The sequence below is a fragment of the Salmo trutta genome, unplaced genomic scaffold (assembly GCF_901001165.1).
Source record: "Salmo trutta unplaced genomic scaffold, fSalTru1.1, whole genome shotgun sequence".
Classification (NCBI taxonomy): domain Eukaryota; kingdom Metazoa; phylum Chordata; class Actinopteri; order Salmoniformes; family Salmonidae; genus Salmo; species Salmo trutta.
The window spans coordinates 131,042-148,872 of NW_021822351.1; the positions used below are offsets into that span (position 1 = coordinate 131,042).

Consider the following 17,831-nt stretch of genomic DNA (forward strand, 5'->3'; position numbering starts at 1 on the left):
CTCCACGTGTGTCACCACTGAGGTTAGAGTCTAGATGAAAACCAAGATACTTAGTTGTTATTACCACTGGTATTTCCTGTCCTCCTAGGATTAGTGGTGCAGGTTATGGATGGTCTCTAGAAAAACATCTGAATTTCCACAGACTTTTTCCCCATTCAGGACCATGTTGTTGGATGTGGCCCACTCTTCCAGCTGCTTTACCTCCAAGCCCATGGAAATGTCCTCTTTTGATGCTGGTTATGGTATGGCTCGGGACAGCCCTGCGTCGTCTGCATACCCAGTGTCCAGAGTGTCACTGAAGACAACTTTTTGGGTGGACATGTGAATGAGAAACAGATATTGTGGCACACCAGAGGTGACCAATTAACCAATTTCTGGTGACCAATGAACCAATTTCTGTGTTCATGCAAGTGACTGATTGAACAAATCCTCACTATCAGTATATTCAATTTGGCAGTACGCCCAGACCCTTGTTTTGAGAACGAAAGATATCTCAGTTTCAAGGTCTCAGATTAGAGAGAAGAAGCCGTGTGAGGTATTGGTCTGTCACATGCATAAACCAGTATTGGTTGGTCAGATGAATGAAGCAAACGTTAATCAATTATGAATTATGAATAAGCTAAATCATACAAATATAACTTGTCTGCAGTATATAAGAGAACTAACAGGACTGCTCCTGTAGAGCTCCTGATAGACATGTACTATGGTGCATTGAGTTGGTTGGAACCTCTCCAGCAAGCTGACAATAAAGAATGATTAATTAACTATTGACTTCGAGTGTCCCTTTGTTGAATTTCCACGACAGTCCTTTAGGGGTCTTTTTAGAAACTCCAAGCGGGCTGACATTGTGCCTTTTACTGAGAAGTGGCTTCTGTCTGGCCACTCCACCATAAAGGCCTGATTGGTGGAGTGCTGCAGAGATGGTTGTCCTTCTGGAAGTTTATCCTATCTCCACAGAGGAACTCTGGAGCTCTGTCAGAGTGACCATCGGGTTCTTGGTCACCTCCCTGACCAAGGCACTTCTCCCCTGATTGCTCAGTTTGGCTGGCGGCCAGCTCTAGGAAGAGTCTTGGTGGTTGTAAACTTCTTCCATTTAGAAATGATGGAGGCCACTGTGTCCTTGAGGACCTTCAATGCTGCAGAATTTTTTTTGGTACCCTTCCCCAGATCTGTGCCTCGACACAATGCTGTCTCGGAGCTCTGGTTTTTGCTCTGACATGCACTGTCAACTGTGGGACCTTATATGGACAGGTGTGTATCTTTCCAAATCATATCCAATCAATTGGATTTGCCACAGGTGGACGGAAATCAAGTTGTAGAAACATCTCAAGGATGATCAATGGAAACAGGATGCACCTGAACTCAATTATGAGTCTCATAGAAAAAGGTCTGACTACTATGGAATACAAAGGGTCTGATATTTCTGTTTTTTATTTTTATTAATTTGCTAACATTTCTAAAAACCTGTTTTTGCTTTTTTTATGGGATATTGTGTGTAGATTGATGAGAGAGAAAAAAAGCTATTTAATATATTTTAGAGTAAGGCTGTAACCTAACAAAATGTGGAAAAAGTCAAGGGGGTCTGAATACTATCCAAAACGGCCCTTCTCCCCCGATTGCGTCACGTCTGGAGGAAACCTGGCAACATCCCTACTGTGAAGCATGGTGATGGCAGCATCATGCTGTAGGGGTGTTTTTCAGTCAAGTTTGGCTACTTCGAAGAATCTGAAATATAAAATATATTTTGTATTGTTTCACTATTATTCTACAATGTAGAAAATAGTAAAAATAAAGAAAAACCCTTGTAAGTGTGTCCAAACTTTTGACTGGTTCTGTATATGATTGGAATGTAACTTTAAGCCTGCAGCTAGTTACCTGAAATTAGACACATAATCAGGCCAAAACATGATAAAAAAAATGCTATTAACTGACATGGATAGCTAGCTAATGAAATACAAATGGACATTTACAGTAGCTGGCAAGGCTATTCAAACTGTAACATTGGCTAGCTTTCAATACATTGGATAAATGGTGGAGTTACCTCTTCATACTATCAAGAGAATTCTTATTGCATGCTGAATATTTCAGATATAAATATATGTTTTATAAATATAAATCTTATTTCAGTCTTTGGGAACTAGATATATATGTTTCTCTTCATCAGACAGCAGCTCACGTTTTCACAAGGGGCTGTAGTTATATAGTAGATAAAAGCAGGACATTGGCCGGCTACATCACCAGGGGTATGGACCTCTGATTGGTTCCAAGTTTGGAGTTGGCAAATTTGCCTGATCAGAGTGTTAAAATATACTTTTTTGAGAAAATGTGCAACAATTGAAGGTGACAACAAATGTTATAGTCATCATAACAATATTTTACTGTGATATTTTACCCACTCTAGTCAGCATATGGCGATGTGGAATTTAAGGCAATGCTGCTGGTGTGACGTATAATGTAGTGGACGGAACGTTTCTTTCAACAGTAGCAACAGTTCGTCAGCCACCTCGGTAGCTTGCTAGACAAAATAACCGAACCAATAAAGCTTTTTAGACGCTTTAGTGTATATTAGCCACTGTGTTTTAAGCCCACTTCTGTCGTCTAGTTAGTAATACCATTTACTGTCACATTTACGTTGTTATTAGTCAGCTAGCTGGCTGGTTAAGTTAGCATTAGCCTAGCGAGCTAACATCTCCGACCATGAGCTCACTAAGCTACTCTCCTTCTGCTAAAGAAGAGGAGATCTGCTGGACGGAGAAAGAAGCTCTGGTGAAAGAGGATGAGGAAGAGGAGGCTGTTACAATACAACAACAAGTAGAGGGTGAAGCTGTTACAGTGAAAGAAGAAGAGAAAGACGTTTCAGTGAAAGAAGAGGAAGACGCGTTCAGGGTGAAAGAGAAGGAGGAAGAGGAGGATGCTGTTTTTGGAGTGAAAGAGGAGGAGGGGGAGATGACTGTCACATCGAAAAAGGAGGAGGAGGAAGAAGAGGAGGAAACTGGATATCTGGGCCCGGTTTCCCAAAGGCATCTTAAGGCGTCCAATGGTTCTAATGATGAACTTAGTCGTAAGATGGTTTTGAGAAACCGTTCCCTGATTAACACTAGTAAGTACTGTCTTAAATACAGAGGCACAAACTCTGCAGTTGTTGAACTGATGTGTGGTGTTAAAGGGGAAATCTACATCCATATTTGTACTTTTAAATCATTGATATATATAGCCAGTGGTCAGTCCTTGCATCCATAGGTCTCTCTATGAATTTGGAATGACAGCTTTGTTATTGTTTGAACTGCATATTGGTTGATTGATGTGTGGCTTTTTTAAAGGGGCAACCTAGGATTTAAACAGCAACAAAATGGCTGCCCAGAGACTTGGTTTGGTAAACAGCTGAGGGATGGGGGGTGGAGAAATGTAACCACTCTCAAATTCATAGAGAAAGCTATTGTATCAACCTTAACCCAAAACCTAGTGACCTCGTTAAGAAGTTCAGACATCTTAGAAAACCTGAGAATTTGGGGAACGTTAACAGAATTTTGCAACCCTAGTGGTGGTGAATGAAAAATGGGCATCTACCCACAGGATGATAGCCTTCCCTGTGGCTCAGTTGGTAGAGCATGGTGTTTGCAACGCCAGCATGGTGTGTGCAACGCCAGGGTTGTGGGTTCGATTCCCACAGGGGGGCCAGTACACACACACACACAAAAAAAATAATGAAATGTATGCATTCACTACTGTAAGTCGCTCTGGATAAGAGCCTCTGCTAAATGACTAAAATGTAAATGTAATAACCAATATGCAGAAAATTTAAACATAAAATGTAGTAAAATGACAAACATACCACAACAGGAATCATATTAATTGTATTTTTTTTTACGAGCATCTGCAGAAGACAGTACGTTACATTTCAGTGATGCATTTAAAAGTAGGGGTCCTAACGGTTATAAGGCGTTGCCTTGACAATCACTGAATTCACTGTGTATACAAGGACCTTCCAGAAGGTCAAAATGAGGTTTAACCAGGTTGAGGCTATACAGTGTTTGTTTACAAACAGTGGTGTTATAGGAGCTCATGTTTTGGTTTCTGATGGGGAAATACAGTTGAAACATTTGAGGCATTTATAAGTTATATTCTTCAAGAATCAATTGCCATAATGCCTGACCCCATTTAGTCGACTGGTTGATTGTTTGGTCAACAGGCTGTTGGTCGACCAAGATCTTTTTGTTGAGCAGTCGCAAATTATATACATGTTTTATGGCACAAGAGACACTTGTCTGATTCGTTCCTGTCTCAGTGGACTAATCCATTGATGAGGCTGCGGGGATGGCGCAGTCCAAGAAGGGGCGTGTACACTACATGCTTTTGGCCCTGATTTAGCTGTGTCAAGCTTTTGTGATTGGAGACAAAATCCCCATGTCGTTGCCTACTCGGGGTGTGCAGCCGTCACTGACGCTCGTCTAATGTGAGCTGGTCAGAGACACAATCTGAGGGCTACCAATCACGTCTTTGAGCAGTCCCAGATGTCCCAATATTTTTCAAAACATGTTTGATTTTATCGGCCCTAATTACAAAAGCATTGTAGATGGTGAGATGTGCAATGACATGTTTTGAGAACGGTGATCAGAAATAGCCAATGAGAGCTCGCCAGAGAAGAAGCCATGGAGATGATGACGTTGTGTAGACTCCAGCAGGAGAGATGACTACTAGTATGTGTTTGTATTTGCCTTTAACCAAAGCCAGTGTGAAATCGTTACAGCTTTGATGTTCACAAGCAATGTTATTCAAAATGTTTGGTAGATATTTGAACTCTGTAGTGTAAGGGTGAATGTCTGACTGAAAAGGTTTATGCGGCTGCTTTGAGCCACAGCTAGTTCTAGCTACGTCAACAATCTAATTACATCATCACATCATTGTTACATCATAAACGTTTATAAGACAGCATGAGGAGCTAGAGGAAAGACTCTTGTTTAATGTGATTTAATGTTAATGTTTAAGGCTCAGATGTTAGGATCTGTAGTGCTGAGTGGCGCAGCGGTCTAACGCACTGCATCTCAGTGCTTGAGGCGTCACTACAGACACCCTGGTTCGAATCCAAGCTGTATCACAACCCGACCGTGATTGGGAGTCCCGTAGGGCGGCGCATAATTGGCCCAGTGTTGTCCGGAATTGGCCGGTGTAGACCGTCATTGTAAGTAAGAGTTTGTTCTTAAATGACTTTCCTCTTAACTTTTATTTTAAATACATTAAAAGAAAATCTAAATAAGATGCTTATGGCATGTCTCTCTCCAGATTCCCTCCCACCAATTGGTGCTCATTCATTGTTTCCTAACTTCATGGTGTGAATTGTTTGCCCTTTTGATTGTTAGTGTCTATCAGTTCCCCAATACATATATCACCAGTTCTACATTTACCATTAATTCCCATCATGTATCATCTACAATGTTTGTTTGGTTACGGCAACTTCTGTTAATGCATTCCATATATTATTATTATTATTTGTCATTGTCAGAGTGGACACCTTGTTTACAGAGCTTATAACCTATGCCTCACTGGTGAGAAACATGTTGGTTTATTTCATTCCATTTATTAGTTTTGTCAATTTATTAATTGTCTTTTTATTTGTAGCGCTCCTGTCAATCTTGAATAAGGACACTCACCTGATTACACATAGAAGCAGGCCCAGGACACTCACCTGATTACACATAGAAGCAGGCCCAGGACACTCACCTGATTACACATAGAAGCAGGCCTAGGACACTCACCTGATTACACATAGAAGCAGGCCTAGGACACTCACCTGATTACACATAGAAGCAGGCCCAGGCTGCCTGGCCCCCAAATGTAGACCTATAAATGGGCCCATTTGGGGATGTCTGATAGTATTTCTGATTGTCTTAATGCACCACCACTAATGATCTGTAGAGCTTCTCAAAGTATTTTTTTCTTCACCTCAAACAGAAAGTAAACAAAGTCTGCTTTTACATCCATTGAGAATTACAATAGTTCCTCAATGTAGCAGATTTAGGTCGTTCCCTTTTAGATAACAAAAAATATATAAGTCGTCCTCTGATTCATTGCAGACATCAGAAAATAGGCCAGATTACTTCCTGTGTCTGTTTGGATCTCACCGGCGCGTGAAACTAAGAGCATATTGGATGATGTCATATTTCATTCTCCCAGTAGATGGTACTAAAATTTTCACTGTACCCATCATGAGGTTGCTACCCATCACAAATGAAAGTTTACAACAACGTAGGGTGCACAGGTTGAGAGAAACACTTGAGTTATTCCTTCTCGCATCAACACGCTCTCCTCCTCTCACCTTTCCTTTTGTTTGTGGACTTCAATGCACAACACGTCAGCTGTATGTGACCAGGATAAAAAACTAATTCCAAGCCAAACCATATCATAACCGCTACACACAGCCTACATCGTTGTCACCATATTAGCTAAAGTAACGTCATAGTCAACATAGCTAATAGGACTAACGCGTTAGTAAACCTGCTACAATCATGCAGTAACTTTACAGTGTACAGTCAGTAAGCAGTTTAGCAGTTACACCGGCATGCCATGGTGGTTTTCCTTTGTAAAACTTAAAGCTTACCTTTGATTTAGAAGAGTTCAATTTTGTGTTGGATAGCCAGCTAGCTAACATAGCATCCCTCTGTTTGAGCAGGGTGTTTGAGTAGACTAAACGAGCTAGCTGCATTTGCTAGCTAAGAAAGTCAAACTGAAAAAAATGACACACTATTGCTTCTCCTTAATTTAAGAAATACATTTGTTTAAAACTGTTTAACTATTGTCTTTCTCTCTTTGAGTCAACTACTCACCACATGTTATACACTGCAGTGCTAGCTAGCTGTAGGTTATGATTTCAGTACTAGATTAATTCTCTGATCCTTTGATTGGGTAGACAACATGTCAGCTCATGCTGCAAGAGCTCTGATAGGTTGGAGGACGTCCTCCGGAAGTTGTCATAATTACTGTGTAAGTCTATGGAAGGCAGTGAGAACCACGAGCCTCCTAGGTTTTGTATTGAAGTCAATGTACCCAGAGGAGGACGGAAGCTAGCAGTTCTCTAACTACACCATGGTGCTACCCAGTGGTGTAAAGTGTTTAAGTAAAAATATTTTAAAGTACTACTTAAGTCATTTTTGGGGTATCTGTACTTTACAATTTATATTTTTTTTACTACTTTTACTTCACTACATTCCTTAAGAAAATGTTGTACTTTTTACTCCATACATTTTCCTTGACACCCAAAAGTACTCGTTACATTTTGACTGCCTAGCAAGACAGGAAAATAGTCCAATTCACACACTTAAGAACCGAACATCCCTGGTCACCTCTACTGCCTCTGATCTGGCGGTCTCACTAAACACTCATGCTTTGTTTGTAAATTATGTTGGAGTGTGCCCCTGGCTTTCCGTAAATAAATAAAAAACAAGAAAATGTTGCCATCTGGTTTGCTTAATATAAATAATTTGAAAAGATGTATATTTTTACTTTTGATACTTAAGTATATTTTAAACCAAATACTTTTAGACTTTTACTCAAGTCGAATTTTACTGGGTGACTTTTACTAGAGTCATTTTCTATTAAGGTCTCTTTACTTTTACTCAAGTATGACAATTTGGGTACTTTTATTCCAACACTTGTGCTACCCAACAGAGTGCTGCTGAGGCTACTGTTGACCTTCATTGAAACACAGTGTGTTTTAATCTATTATTTGGTGACGTGAATATATTTATTATAGTTTTATCTACAAAGTTGTGATCAGGGAAGAAAAAGCAAACACTCCAAATAGCACAATTGGTTAGGATCCCATAAGATGGCCGGCTTTCCGATGCAGCGCCATTCTTAATAACATTCTTAACGTGAACAAGGAACAACATATTTTATTGGATGTGAGATAATTACCTTCTGTAATATAGCATAGCTTTGTAATCATGACATGATGTACTTTCATGGAAAATAAGCAGGTTTCTCGACTCATACCCTGAAATTTAGAAGGGATTTTTCGTGAATATTGGCTTAGCAACCGTGTGACGCGGCATGACAACGTGAACGCGGTTGGTCGACAGTCTGTTGGACAGGCGTTAGACGTTTGGAAAGTTATGAAACTTCCTGAAAAGGTTTCCTTTAAAACATTTTTGTTTACTAGCCTGTTTAATTTGGATCCCGTAACGCGGTTAGTCCCGGGCTTGTGTCTGTTTAAATTCCTGCTATTTGTTGTGATTTCCATCGGCTTTACGAGGTGTGACTGGAATTGTGTCGAGCACCAACGTACTCCAACTTCAAAGAAAGTAGGGAGTGTTTAGCCTGGTACAAAAAAATATGTCTACAAGCAATTTTTACAGCAATACGAAAATAGCTTCAACAGCCTTGTCCAAATTCTGGTGGATTCAACTAACAAAAGAAGGGACGATCTGACCAGAGAGGTCCAAGACCTTAAGAACAGTTTGCAGGTCTCCCAGGGAGAGGTTCATGTCCTGAAAGAGACTTGCTGCAAGATGGCAACAAACTGTATGTTTCCGTGAGATGACATCATCACTGTCTGTGAATTATTATTATTACAGATGACATCATCACTGTCTGTGAATTATAAATACACTGTGATTTCTCAAAGCTGTTTAGACATGGAGAAAATACAATATATTGCCTAGCCATGATTGGTTGAGATGATGAGGGGGCTGGGAATTTCACGAGAAAGAGAGTCCATTCTGTGACTCAAGGCTTCTCTGTCAAATGGCACATCCTGCTCTCTGTTACCGTGGAGATTTCAAAGATCCATTGGATTTACTAATATTGTCATCATGAACTACATGAAAAGTGTAGCTACATATTTCAATACCAGTGTTGTCCTGAGTACAGCTGCTGGTATCAACACAGCTCTGTCTACTGTGGATAAAGCAGTCTGAACTGGTTGTCCTGAGTACAGCTGCTGGTATCAACACAGCTCTGTCTACTGTGGATAAAGCAGTCTGAACTGGTTGTCCTGAGTACAGCTGCTGGTATCAACACAGCTCTGTCTTCTGTGGATAAAGCAGTCTGAACTGGTTGAAGCTGAGTACAGCTGCTGGTATCAACACAGCTCTGTCTACTGTGGATAAAGCAGTCTGAACTGGTTGTCCTGAGTACAGCTGCTGGTATCAACACAGCTCTGTCTACTGTGGATAAAGCAGTCTGAACTGGTCGAAGCGGAGTACAGCTGCTGGTATCAACACAGCTCTGTCTACTGTGGATAAAGCAGTCTGAACTGGTTGAAGCTGAGTGGGAAGGATTATTCAGAAAGTGTTTGTCTGCTGTGAATCATCATAATCCATACACCAGTAAGAGTCTACAGTTAAAATGCCAAGATACCTACAGGTACATATGGTGTTGTCTCAACTGTATCAAAAAGTCATTTTCATATTAGCTATAGAGCTAGTTAGACAGTTGCATACAGGTACCGTTATAGCTTGCCGTTGTTTACAGATGTCTCGTTGCGGGATGAAGCAACGTTAAGACAGCTAGCTGAGCTGGCCAGTTGCATTCTGCTGTTAATGTTGATTGGGACACATGCTAAGATGGCTGGCTAGCTAGATACTATGAAGTGATAGCTAAATAGCTAGCTAGCTATTGGGTTATAGATTTTGAGATCGTTTTTTTGCATGTTCAACTAGCTGGCTAGCTAGATGAATACCTTTTACATCTAGCCAGCTGGTAATTATGAAGCTAAATGTTGGCTCAATCTAGCTAGTTATCTTGTCTGCATTTCCATTGTTGGGCTGGAAGCAGGTTAAGTGTGAAAAGGGCATTTAAGTACAGCAGTCTACAGGCAATAACAAGCTATAGGACATTAATGAATTCATGTTTTAACCTGTTTTTCTGTAATTTGTCTACCAGTACAAGGAGACGGTCGAGGGTGAACAAGTAATACTTCAGGTATTTTGTCTTTGTACTCTGAGCTGGGAGTTTGACTTGGGGGTCAATTCATGTTATTGCTGGTATACAGCTTTGAATGACTATTTTAGTGTACTTTCCTCCTTTACAGTTTTAATTGTCTGGAGCCTGGTGTTGTTGTGGCCATGGAGCTTTCACTCAGATGGAACCAGGTTTCAGCTGCTGCTCATTGTTGACGTCCTTCCTCCCAGAGAGGTGAAAGCATCCCCTGGGCTGGACACGACCCGGCCTTTTCACTTTTTCAATGAAAAGGCCATGGACATTACATGTCCTGGTCCAAAGGGCAGGACAGAAATATGCTCTCAGGCTAGATGAATTTGTTCATTTAATAACCTGAACCAGAGTTACTCAAAGGATCTGATGATATAGTCCTCAGTCTAGATATTGTTTTGACCTTCATGTGTTTTAGGTTTTTCCTAATTGTAGGCTACTACCTTTTACTACTTGAAGTTAATAAAGTATTTTATTGTTGAAATATTTTTTTTTTAAGCCTCACTGCTTTATCATGTGGCCACATTCTCATGTTCCAATGTGAATTCTTTAAGAGATGGGCGGGTCTAAGGCTCTAGAGGGTGTGAAAGATGATAAATGGGCGTGAACAAAGAGCAGCACTGTAGATATATAACAATAGACAATGTAATACTGTTAATGGTTTGCCTAATGGGGGAACCTGGTGAGATAATGTTCAGAGAAGCCATTTAGACAATTTGGTGAAAGTATTCCTTTTCTAAATAATATGTTTCCCAAGGATTAAAGTTTTGTGAACAAAGAGCAGCACTGTAGCTGTACAACAATAGACAAAAAGTAATCTGGCACACTGCTTCGGGTTACAGCAACTTCAATAATTTATTTATAGTCAAGAATCATCCACTATACTATAACTACTACAAATAAGTTTGTAAAAGCATTTAAACATTCATTAAGGACGTAAATTGTTGTACAACTTTATGGGCATCACCTTTTAGCTAAAAGAAACAGTCAATTTCTGCTGTTGTGGGCCTTTAACCATCTGTCTGACTTTGTTGTTCGCACAGGAGAGGGATGTGACTATTGTGGATCCTCTGGGGAGCCTCAACAACATCATGAAGCTGATGTGGCAGAGAAAAAATCACAATCACACCAGAGAATACACACAGGAGAGAAACCTTTTACCTGTGATGAATGTGGAAAGAGTTTTACTCAGTCAAGCAACCTGATATCACACCAGAGAACACACACAGGAGAGAAGCCTTACCACTGCTCTGACTGCGGAAAGAGGTTCTCAAGAGCAGAGAACCTAAAAGTACACCAGAGAATCCATACAGGAGAGAAACCTTATAGCTGCTCTGACTGTGGGAAGAGTTTTTTTTTGTCAGGACATTTAAAATCACACCAGAGAATACACACAGGAGAGAAACCTTATAGCTGTGATCAATGTGGGAAGAGTTTTACTCAGTCAAGCAACCTGATATCACACCAGAGAATACACACTGGAGAGAAATATCACAGCTGCTCTGATTGTGGGAAGAGATGCACCACTTTATCAGACCTCAAAAGACATCAGAGAATCCATACAGGAGAGAAATGTCATAGCTGTGATCAATGTGGGAAGAGTTTTACTCAGTCAAAGAACCTGATATCACACCAGAGAACGCATACAGGAGAGAAGCCTTACCACTGCTCTGACTGCGGGAAGAGTTTCCCCAGATCAGATTCACTAAAAAGACACCAGCGAACACACACAGGTGAGAAATCTCTTAGCGAGAAATCTCATAGCTGTGAACAATGTGACAAGAGATACTCTGATAAAAGATCTCTGATTAAACACCAGACAATTCATACATGAAGGAGTTGTTCCATGATATCAATTAAATAATGTCACAATGAAGAATGTTTTAACATTGTAGTAGGAGTATTTTAATGATGTCACAATGTAGAATGTTTTAAAAGAGGTTAACATTGTAGGAGTATTTTAATGATGTCACAATGTAGAATGTTTTAACGTTGTAGAAAAATTCAGGTTCTGAATTGAAAGAGTACTATTTAACATAAAAAGTGTTGCGTTACATTTACCTCATTGGTGACCCACTTGAATTAAAATGCAACATTTCAAAATGTAGCTAGCTGTTTGCTACAAATTGTGCTCTAACCAGTGATGTACACATTATTCACCGATTCCGTGTGGTTTTTGATCTGTTAGTTTTAACAGGACGTGCAACCTCATCTCCCTCCTCGTGAAATTTATTTCCAAGTGATATCGATATGAGTGATGACAAATAAGTGTTGCATTTCTCTTAGTTTTGGGGACCCCTACATTTAAATGCATCACTCCAAAATGTAGATGACAGTCTTCTGCAAATTGTCGTTATTCCACTACTGAAGAAACATGACTCAAATCACCTCATATTTCAAACATCCAGTCTGACAAAATATACATGTTTTATTATTCCATTACTCACCATTAAGTTCATTATTGCTAATACCTATTAACAAAGGGGTGTACATTTGGCTTTGATATTAAATATTTCATAACATTTTCAATTTATGTAACATTTGCAACCAAATGACAATTTTTATAAATGTTTATAAAACAATGTAAAACAAGCTTATATTTTGGGTTGGATATTACATCCTAGTCTTACTATTTTAATCAATGGCATTTCCTTAGAATGCTCATTAGTCTCAGTTTTATTGTTATTATTTTTTTTTTTATCCTCTTGTGTTTGTTGTGTAGTAAATATTTCAGTTTTTATTTTCATAGTTTTTTTTATTACATTTTCCCTGTGAAGCCATTGTGTTGCATCCATGTCTGAAATGTGCTATATAAATAAAGCTTGATTTGATTTGAGCATATTGTAAAACAAATGAACCCAATGAATGACCGACCAATCAACATATTCTTTCAAAACCAATGAACAAATGTGTGTAAAAGCAACACATATCTTGGTCCATCTTAGTATGATAAACTATAAATTCAGTATAGGGTGGCAGGTTGCCTTGTGGTTAGAGCGTTGGGCCAGTAACCGAAAGGTTTCTGGATCAAATCCCTGAGCTGACAAGGTACAACTCTGTCGACCTGAACAAGGCAGTTAGCCCACTCTTCCCCATCTTCATTGTAAATAAGAATTTGTTCTTAACTGACTTGCCTCGTTAAATAAAAGGTCAAATTGAAAAAATGATGTTTTTAAAAAAATGAAAAACAGTATATATTCAGTATATCTAAATAGTGCATAGTATGTTAGTTCCCTATCACTTTTCAACCAATCCAGTACATTTTTGTTGAACATTTTGAAATTGTAGTGTAATATAGAAATACTCATCAACTGGCTGAGTCACCATTTAGTTTGGAAATGATCCAACCATTGTTGGTTGGTGGAAATGATCCAACCATTATGTTGGTTGATGGAAATGATCCAACCATTATGTAGGTTGGTGGAAATGATCCAACCATTATGTAGTTTGGTGGAAATGATCCAACCATTATGTAGGTTGGTGGAAATGATCCAACCATTATGTAGGTTGGTGGAAATGATCCAACCATTATGTAGGTTGGTGGAAATGATCCAACCATTTTGTAGCTTGGTGGAAATCCCCATCGACTGAGGATGAGGTGTCTCCATTTTGTAGATGTGTAATAATGATGTTGAATAATAATAATAAACTACATTCATCAATCTGACTCCATTATCATGTGAATGCTATAGGGCCCATAATAGAATCCAGTGGATTTAGCCACGGTTGTGAGCCTTGCGTCACCACTCAGAATAGTATAGAGATAATAATGTCGCCGAAGGAGATGGCTGTCATTTTACGATCCCATAACCAGTTAATCTACCTTTACCATTGGTCCTATTAGCCAAAGTACAATCAATCGATAATAAAATTCACAAACTATGAGCACGTATATCCTACCAACGGGACATTTAAAACGAATATCTTATGTTTCACCGAGTCGTGGCTGAACGACGACATGATTAAGCTTTTTCGGCAGGATAGAACAGCTGCCTCTGGTAAGACAAGGGGCGACGGCCTATGTATATTTGTAAACAACAGCTGGTGCACGAAATCTAAGGAAGTCTCGAGGTTTTGCTCACCTGAGGTGGAGTATCTCATGATAAGCTGTAGACCACACTATCTACCTAGAGAGTTTACATCTATATTTTTCATAGCTGTTCTATATACCACTGCACACCGATGCTAGCACTAAGACCGCACTCAATGAGCTGTATAAGGCCATAAGCAAACCGGAAAATGCTAATCCAGAGGCAGCACTCCTAGTGGCTGGGGACTTTAATGCAGGGAAACTCATCCATTCTACCTAATCTCTACCAGCGTGTTAAATGTGCAACGAGGGGAAAAAACTAGACCACCTTTACTCCATACACAGAGACACGTACTGTCATAACGTCCACAGAAGGTGGCGCCACTCCCCGGTCGAGTGGCGCTCGGCGGCCTACTAGCTGCCCCCGATCCATGTTTCATGTGTCTGTTGGTTATGTCTGTTTAGTACGCACTTGTTCCTTGTTTGTAATTAGTGGGAGAGTATTTAGTTTGTCTGTTTCTTGTTTGGGATTTGTGCGGGATTGTTCTGTGTTACGTTAAGGTTAAGGGCTGGATGTTTTTTCCTATGTGTTTTATTTACACAACATTGTTGATAGGCTATAGGGTTGCCGGGCTGCGCCCCGTGTATTTTTGAGTTTGGAGCTGTTCTCCTTCTTGGTTGTGGTTTGCACCCTGCCTAGTCGTTGTATTCACTCTGGACATTATTAAATATGTATTCTACGGACATTTCATCTCCTGCGCCTGACTCACCCGTTTCCTGCTCCTTGAGATACGTGACACGTACAAAGCTCTCCCTCGCCCTCCATTTATCAAAACTGACCATAATTCTATCCTCATGATTCCTGCTTACAAGCAAAACCAAGCAAAAACTAAAGCAGGAAGCACCAGTTTTTTATTAAATGAGTAGGTCTGTCCAAACTTTAGACTGGCACTGTATATGCATGAAACATACATTCTGGAAATCATGTCTCACACTCAGTCATAGTTAGTAGAATAATGCATGGATTGGTAAGATTTTGTGTGGAGGAAAGTGAATTTTGTATTTTATTTTTATTTAACTTTTATTTAACTAGGCAAGTCAGTTAAGAACGAAGTCTTATTTACAATGACGGCCTACCCCAGCCAAACCATGTAAACCACCTAAATATACTCACATTCACAGAACAGTTAGTATTTGAAACTCAAACATGAATTTCCCAACTGCTTTTTCTGTAATCCTACCGGCTCTTTATCAGTTTCCATGGTATTGGTCAACTGCTATTTGAGAACTCATGTGGTTTAGAAATCAAACTTTGGGTATCTTATTGCACAGCACAATGTACAACTGTTTTTAGAGAAGATTGTACTGTAAGGTATGCTATATGTGTAGGCTATGCTATATCTGTAGGCTATGCTATATGTGTAGGCTACGCTATATGTGTAGGCTATGCTATATCTGTAGGCTATGCTATATGTGTAGGCTACGCTATATGTGTAGGCTATGCTATATGTGTAGGCTAGACTATATGTGTAGGCTATGCTATATCTGTAGGCTATGCTATATGTGTAGACTACGCTATATGTGTAGGCTATGCTATATCTGTAGGCTATGCTATATGTGTAGGCTATGCTATATCTGTAGGCTATGCTATATGTGTAGACTACGCTATATGTGTAGGCTATGCTATATCTGTAGGCTATGCTATATGTGTAGACTACGCTATATGTATTGGCTATGCTATATGTGTAGGCTAGACTATATGTATTGGCTAATATGCAGCAGTCATCTTTAAACCTCCATTCTAGGATACATTACACAAACACTTCTTTCTATATACATGCTTTTATTTGGGTTTCTGTGGAAAGTATATGATTGGAATGTATCTTTAAGCCTGCAGCTAGTTACCTGAAATGAGACATATAATCAGGCCAAAACATGATTTTTAAAAATGCTATTAACTGACATGGATAGCTAGCTAATGAAATACAAATGGACATGTACAGTAGCTGACTAGGCTATTCAAACTGTAACATTGGCTAGCTTTCAATAAATTGGATAAATGGTGTAGTTACCTCTTCATACTATCAAGAGAATTCTTGTACTGAATATTTCAGTCTTTGGGAGATAGATTTATCTGTTTCTCTTCATCAGACAGCAGCTCACGTTTTCACAAGGGGCTGTAGTTATATAGTAGATAAAAGCAGGCCATTGGCTGCCTCCATAAGAAGGGACTTCAGATTGGTTCCAAGTTTAGGAGTTGGTCAAATTTGCCTGAGAAGACAGAGTGTTGAAATGTACTTTTTATGAGCAAATGTGCAAGAATTGAAGGTGCCAACAAATGCTATAGTCTTCATAACAATATTTTACGGTCATATACAAAAAAATCTGGTCCTCCCTCGACTGGGACCGATTAACTTCACTATTTTCAGCTTCGGCCCACCACCTAATAACACAACCACTACAGATAGAACAATGAGCCAGATATTTCACCTGAGGAATAAATGTGAAACATCCGGTTGGCTCTTCCACTCACTACCAAATATGGTGATGAGAGGAAACCCTGTGGGAGAAGAAGTAGCCGGATGGATTCTGGCCGACATTCTGCAAACATTTCTCATTGATGATCTCAATACAGTTTTCTGTTTCCATAACTAGAATATGTAATAAACAGAGTTTTAGTTAGTATAAGACCTCCGTAGCACAGAGTACATCAATTTTACATTGCAAAATTGTACATTCTGGGTAGTTTAGAAGATGTCCGGAAATAAGTTAATAAATATGTAATAACGCAAAAACATAACTGTTTGTACTTATAGGAAACCAGATCGTAACTACAACTAAGTTACTAAGTCTTTAACCACACTGTGTTGTTACACTGGTGAGTAAAACTCATGATTCCTACACTTTAACTTTTTGTCTGAAAATAAAATATAGATTTTACTCAACTGCGTTACCCACTCCAGTCAACAGATGGCGGTGTGGAAATTTAAGGTAATGCTGTTAGTGTGACGTATAATCTAGTGGACGGGACGCTTCTTTCAACAGCAACAACCGTTATTCAGCCCCCTCGGTAGCTTGCTAGACAAAATAACCGAACCAATAAAGCTCTTCAGAGGCTTTCGTGCATATTAGCCACTGTGTTTTAAACCCACTTCTGTCGTCTAGTTAGTTATCCGATTTAATTTCATATTTACGGTGCTGTTGTTATTAGTCAGCTAGCGGGCTGGTTAAGTTAGCATTAGCCTAGCTAGCTAACATCTCCGACAATGAGCTCACTAAGCTACTCTCCTCCTGCTAAAGAAGAGCAGGTCTGCTGGACGGAGAAAGAGGGTCTCGTGAAGGAGGAAGAGGAAGCTGTTACAATACAACAACAAGTAGAGGGTGAGGCTGTTACAGTGAAAGAAGAAGAGAAAGACGTTTCAGTGAAAGAAGAGCAAGATGCGTTCAGAGTGAAAGAGGAAGAGGAGGATGTTACAGTAAAAGAAGAGGAGGAAGAGACTGAGGATGATGCAGGAGTGGAGGAGGAGGAGGAGGGGGAGATGACTGTCACATCGAAAAAGGAGGAGGATGAAGAAGAGGAGGAAACTGGATATCTGGGCCCAGTTTACCAAATGCATCTTAAGGCGTCCAATGGTTCTAATGATGAACTTAGCAGTAAGATGGTTTTGAGAAACCGTTCCCTGATTAACACTAGTAAGTACTGTCTTAAATACAGAGGCACAAACTCTGCAGTTGTTGAACTGATGTTTGGTGTTAAAGGGGAAATCTGCAATTGCTACATCCATATTGTGACTTTTAAATTATTTATATATAGCTATTGATTCTTGAAGAATATAACACATGCCTCATGAGCTTAGTTAAACTGTTGTACCCC

At 39.6% G+C, this 17,831-nt stretch overlaps 1 protein-coding gene and 1 long non-coding RNA gene across 2 annotated transcripts; both read left to right on the forward strand.

The window, feature by feature from the left end:
• Positions 1-3,078: 3,078 nt before the first annotated feature.
• On the forward strand, positions 3,079-11,856 carry LOC115181930 (zinc finger protein 239-like; the record flags this gene model as incomplete). Its single annotated transcript, XM_029743623.1, has 2 exons — positions 3,079-3,100; positions 10,971-11,856. Coding segments are annotated over 2 exons (813 nt in total), but the record flags the coding sequence as incomplete, so codon positions are not given.
• A 1,196-nt stretch (positions 11,857-13,052) lies between these two features.
• LOC115181920 (uncharacterized) lies at positions 13,053-13,594 on the forward strand. Its single transcript, XR_003873560.1, has 2 exons — positions 13,053-13,463; positions 13,494-13,594. It is a non-coding gene; the product is annotated as an uncharacterized LOC115181920 (long non-coding RNA).
• Positions 13,595-17,831: the final 4,237 nt, after the last annotated feature.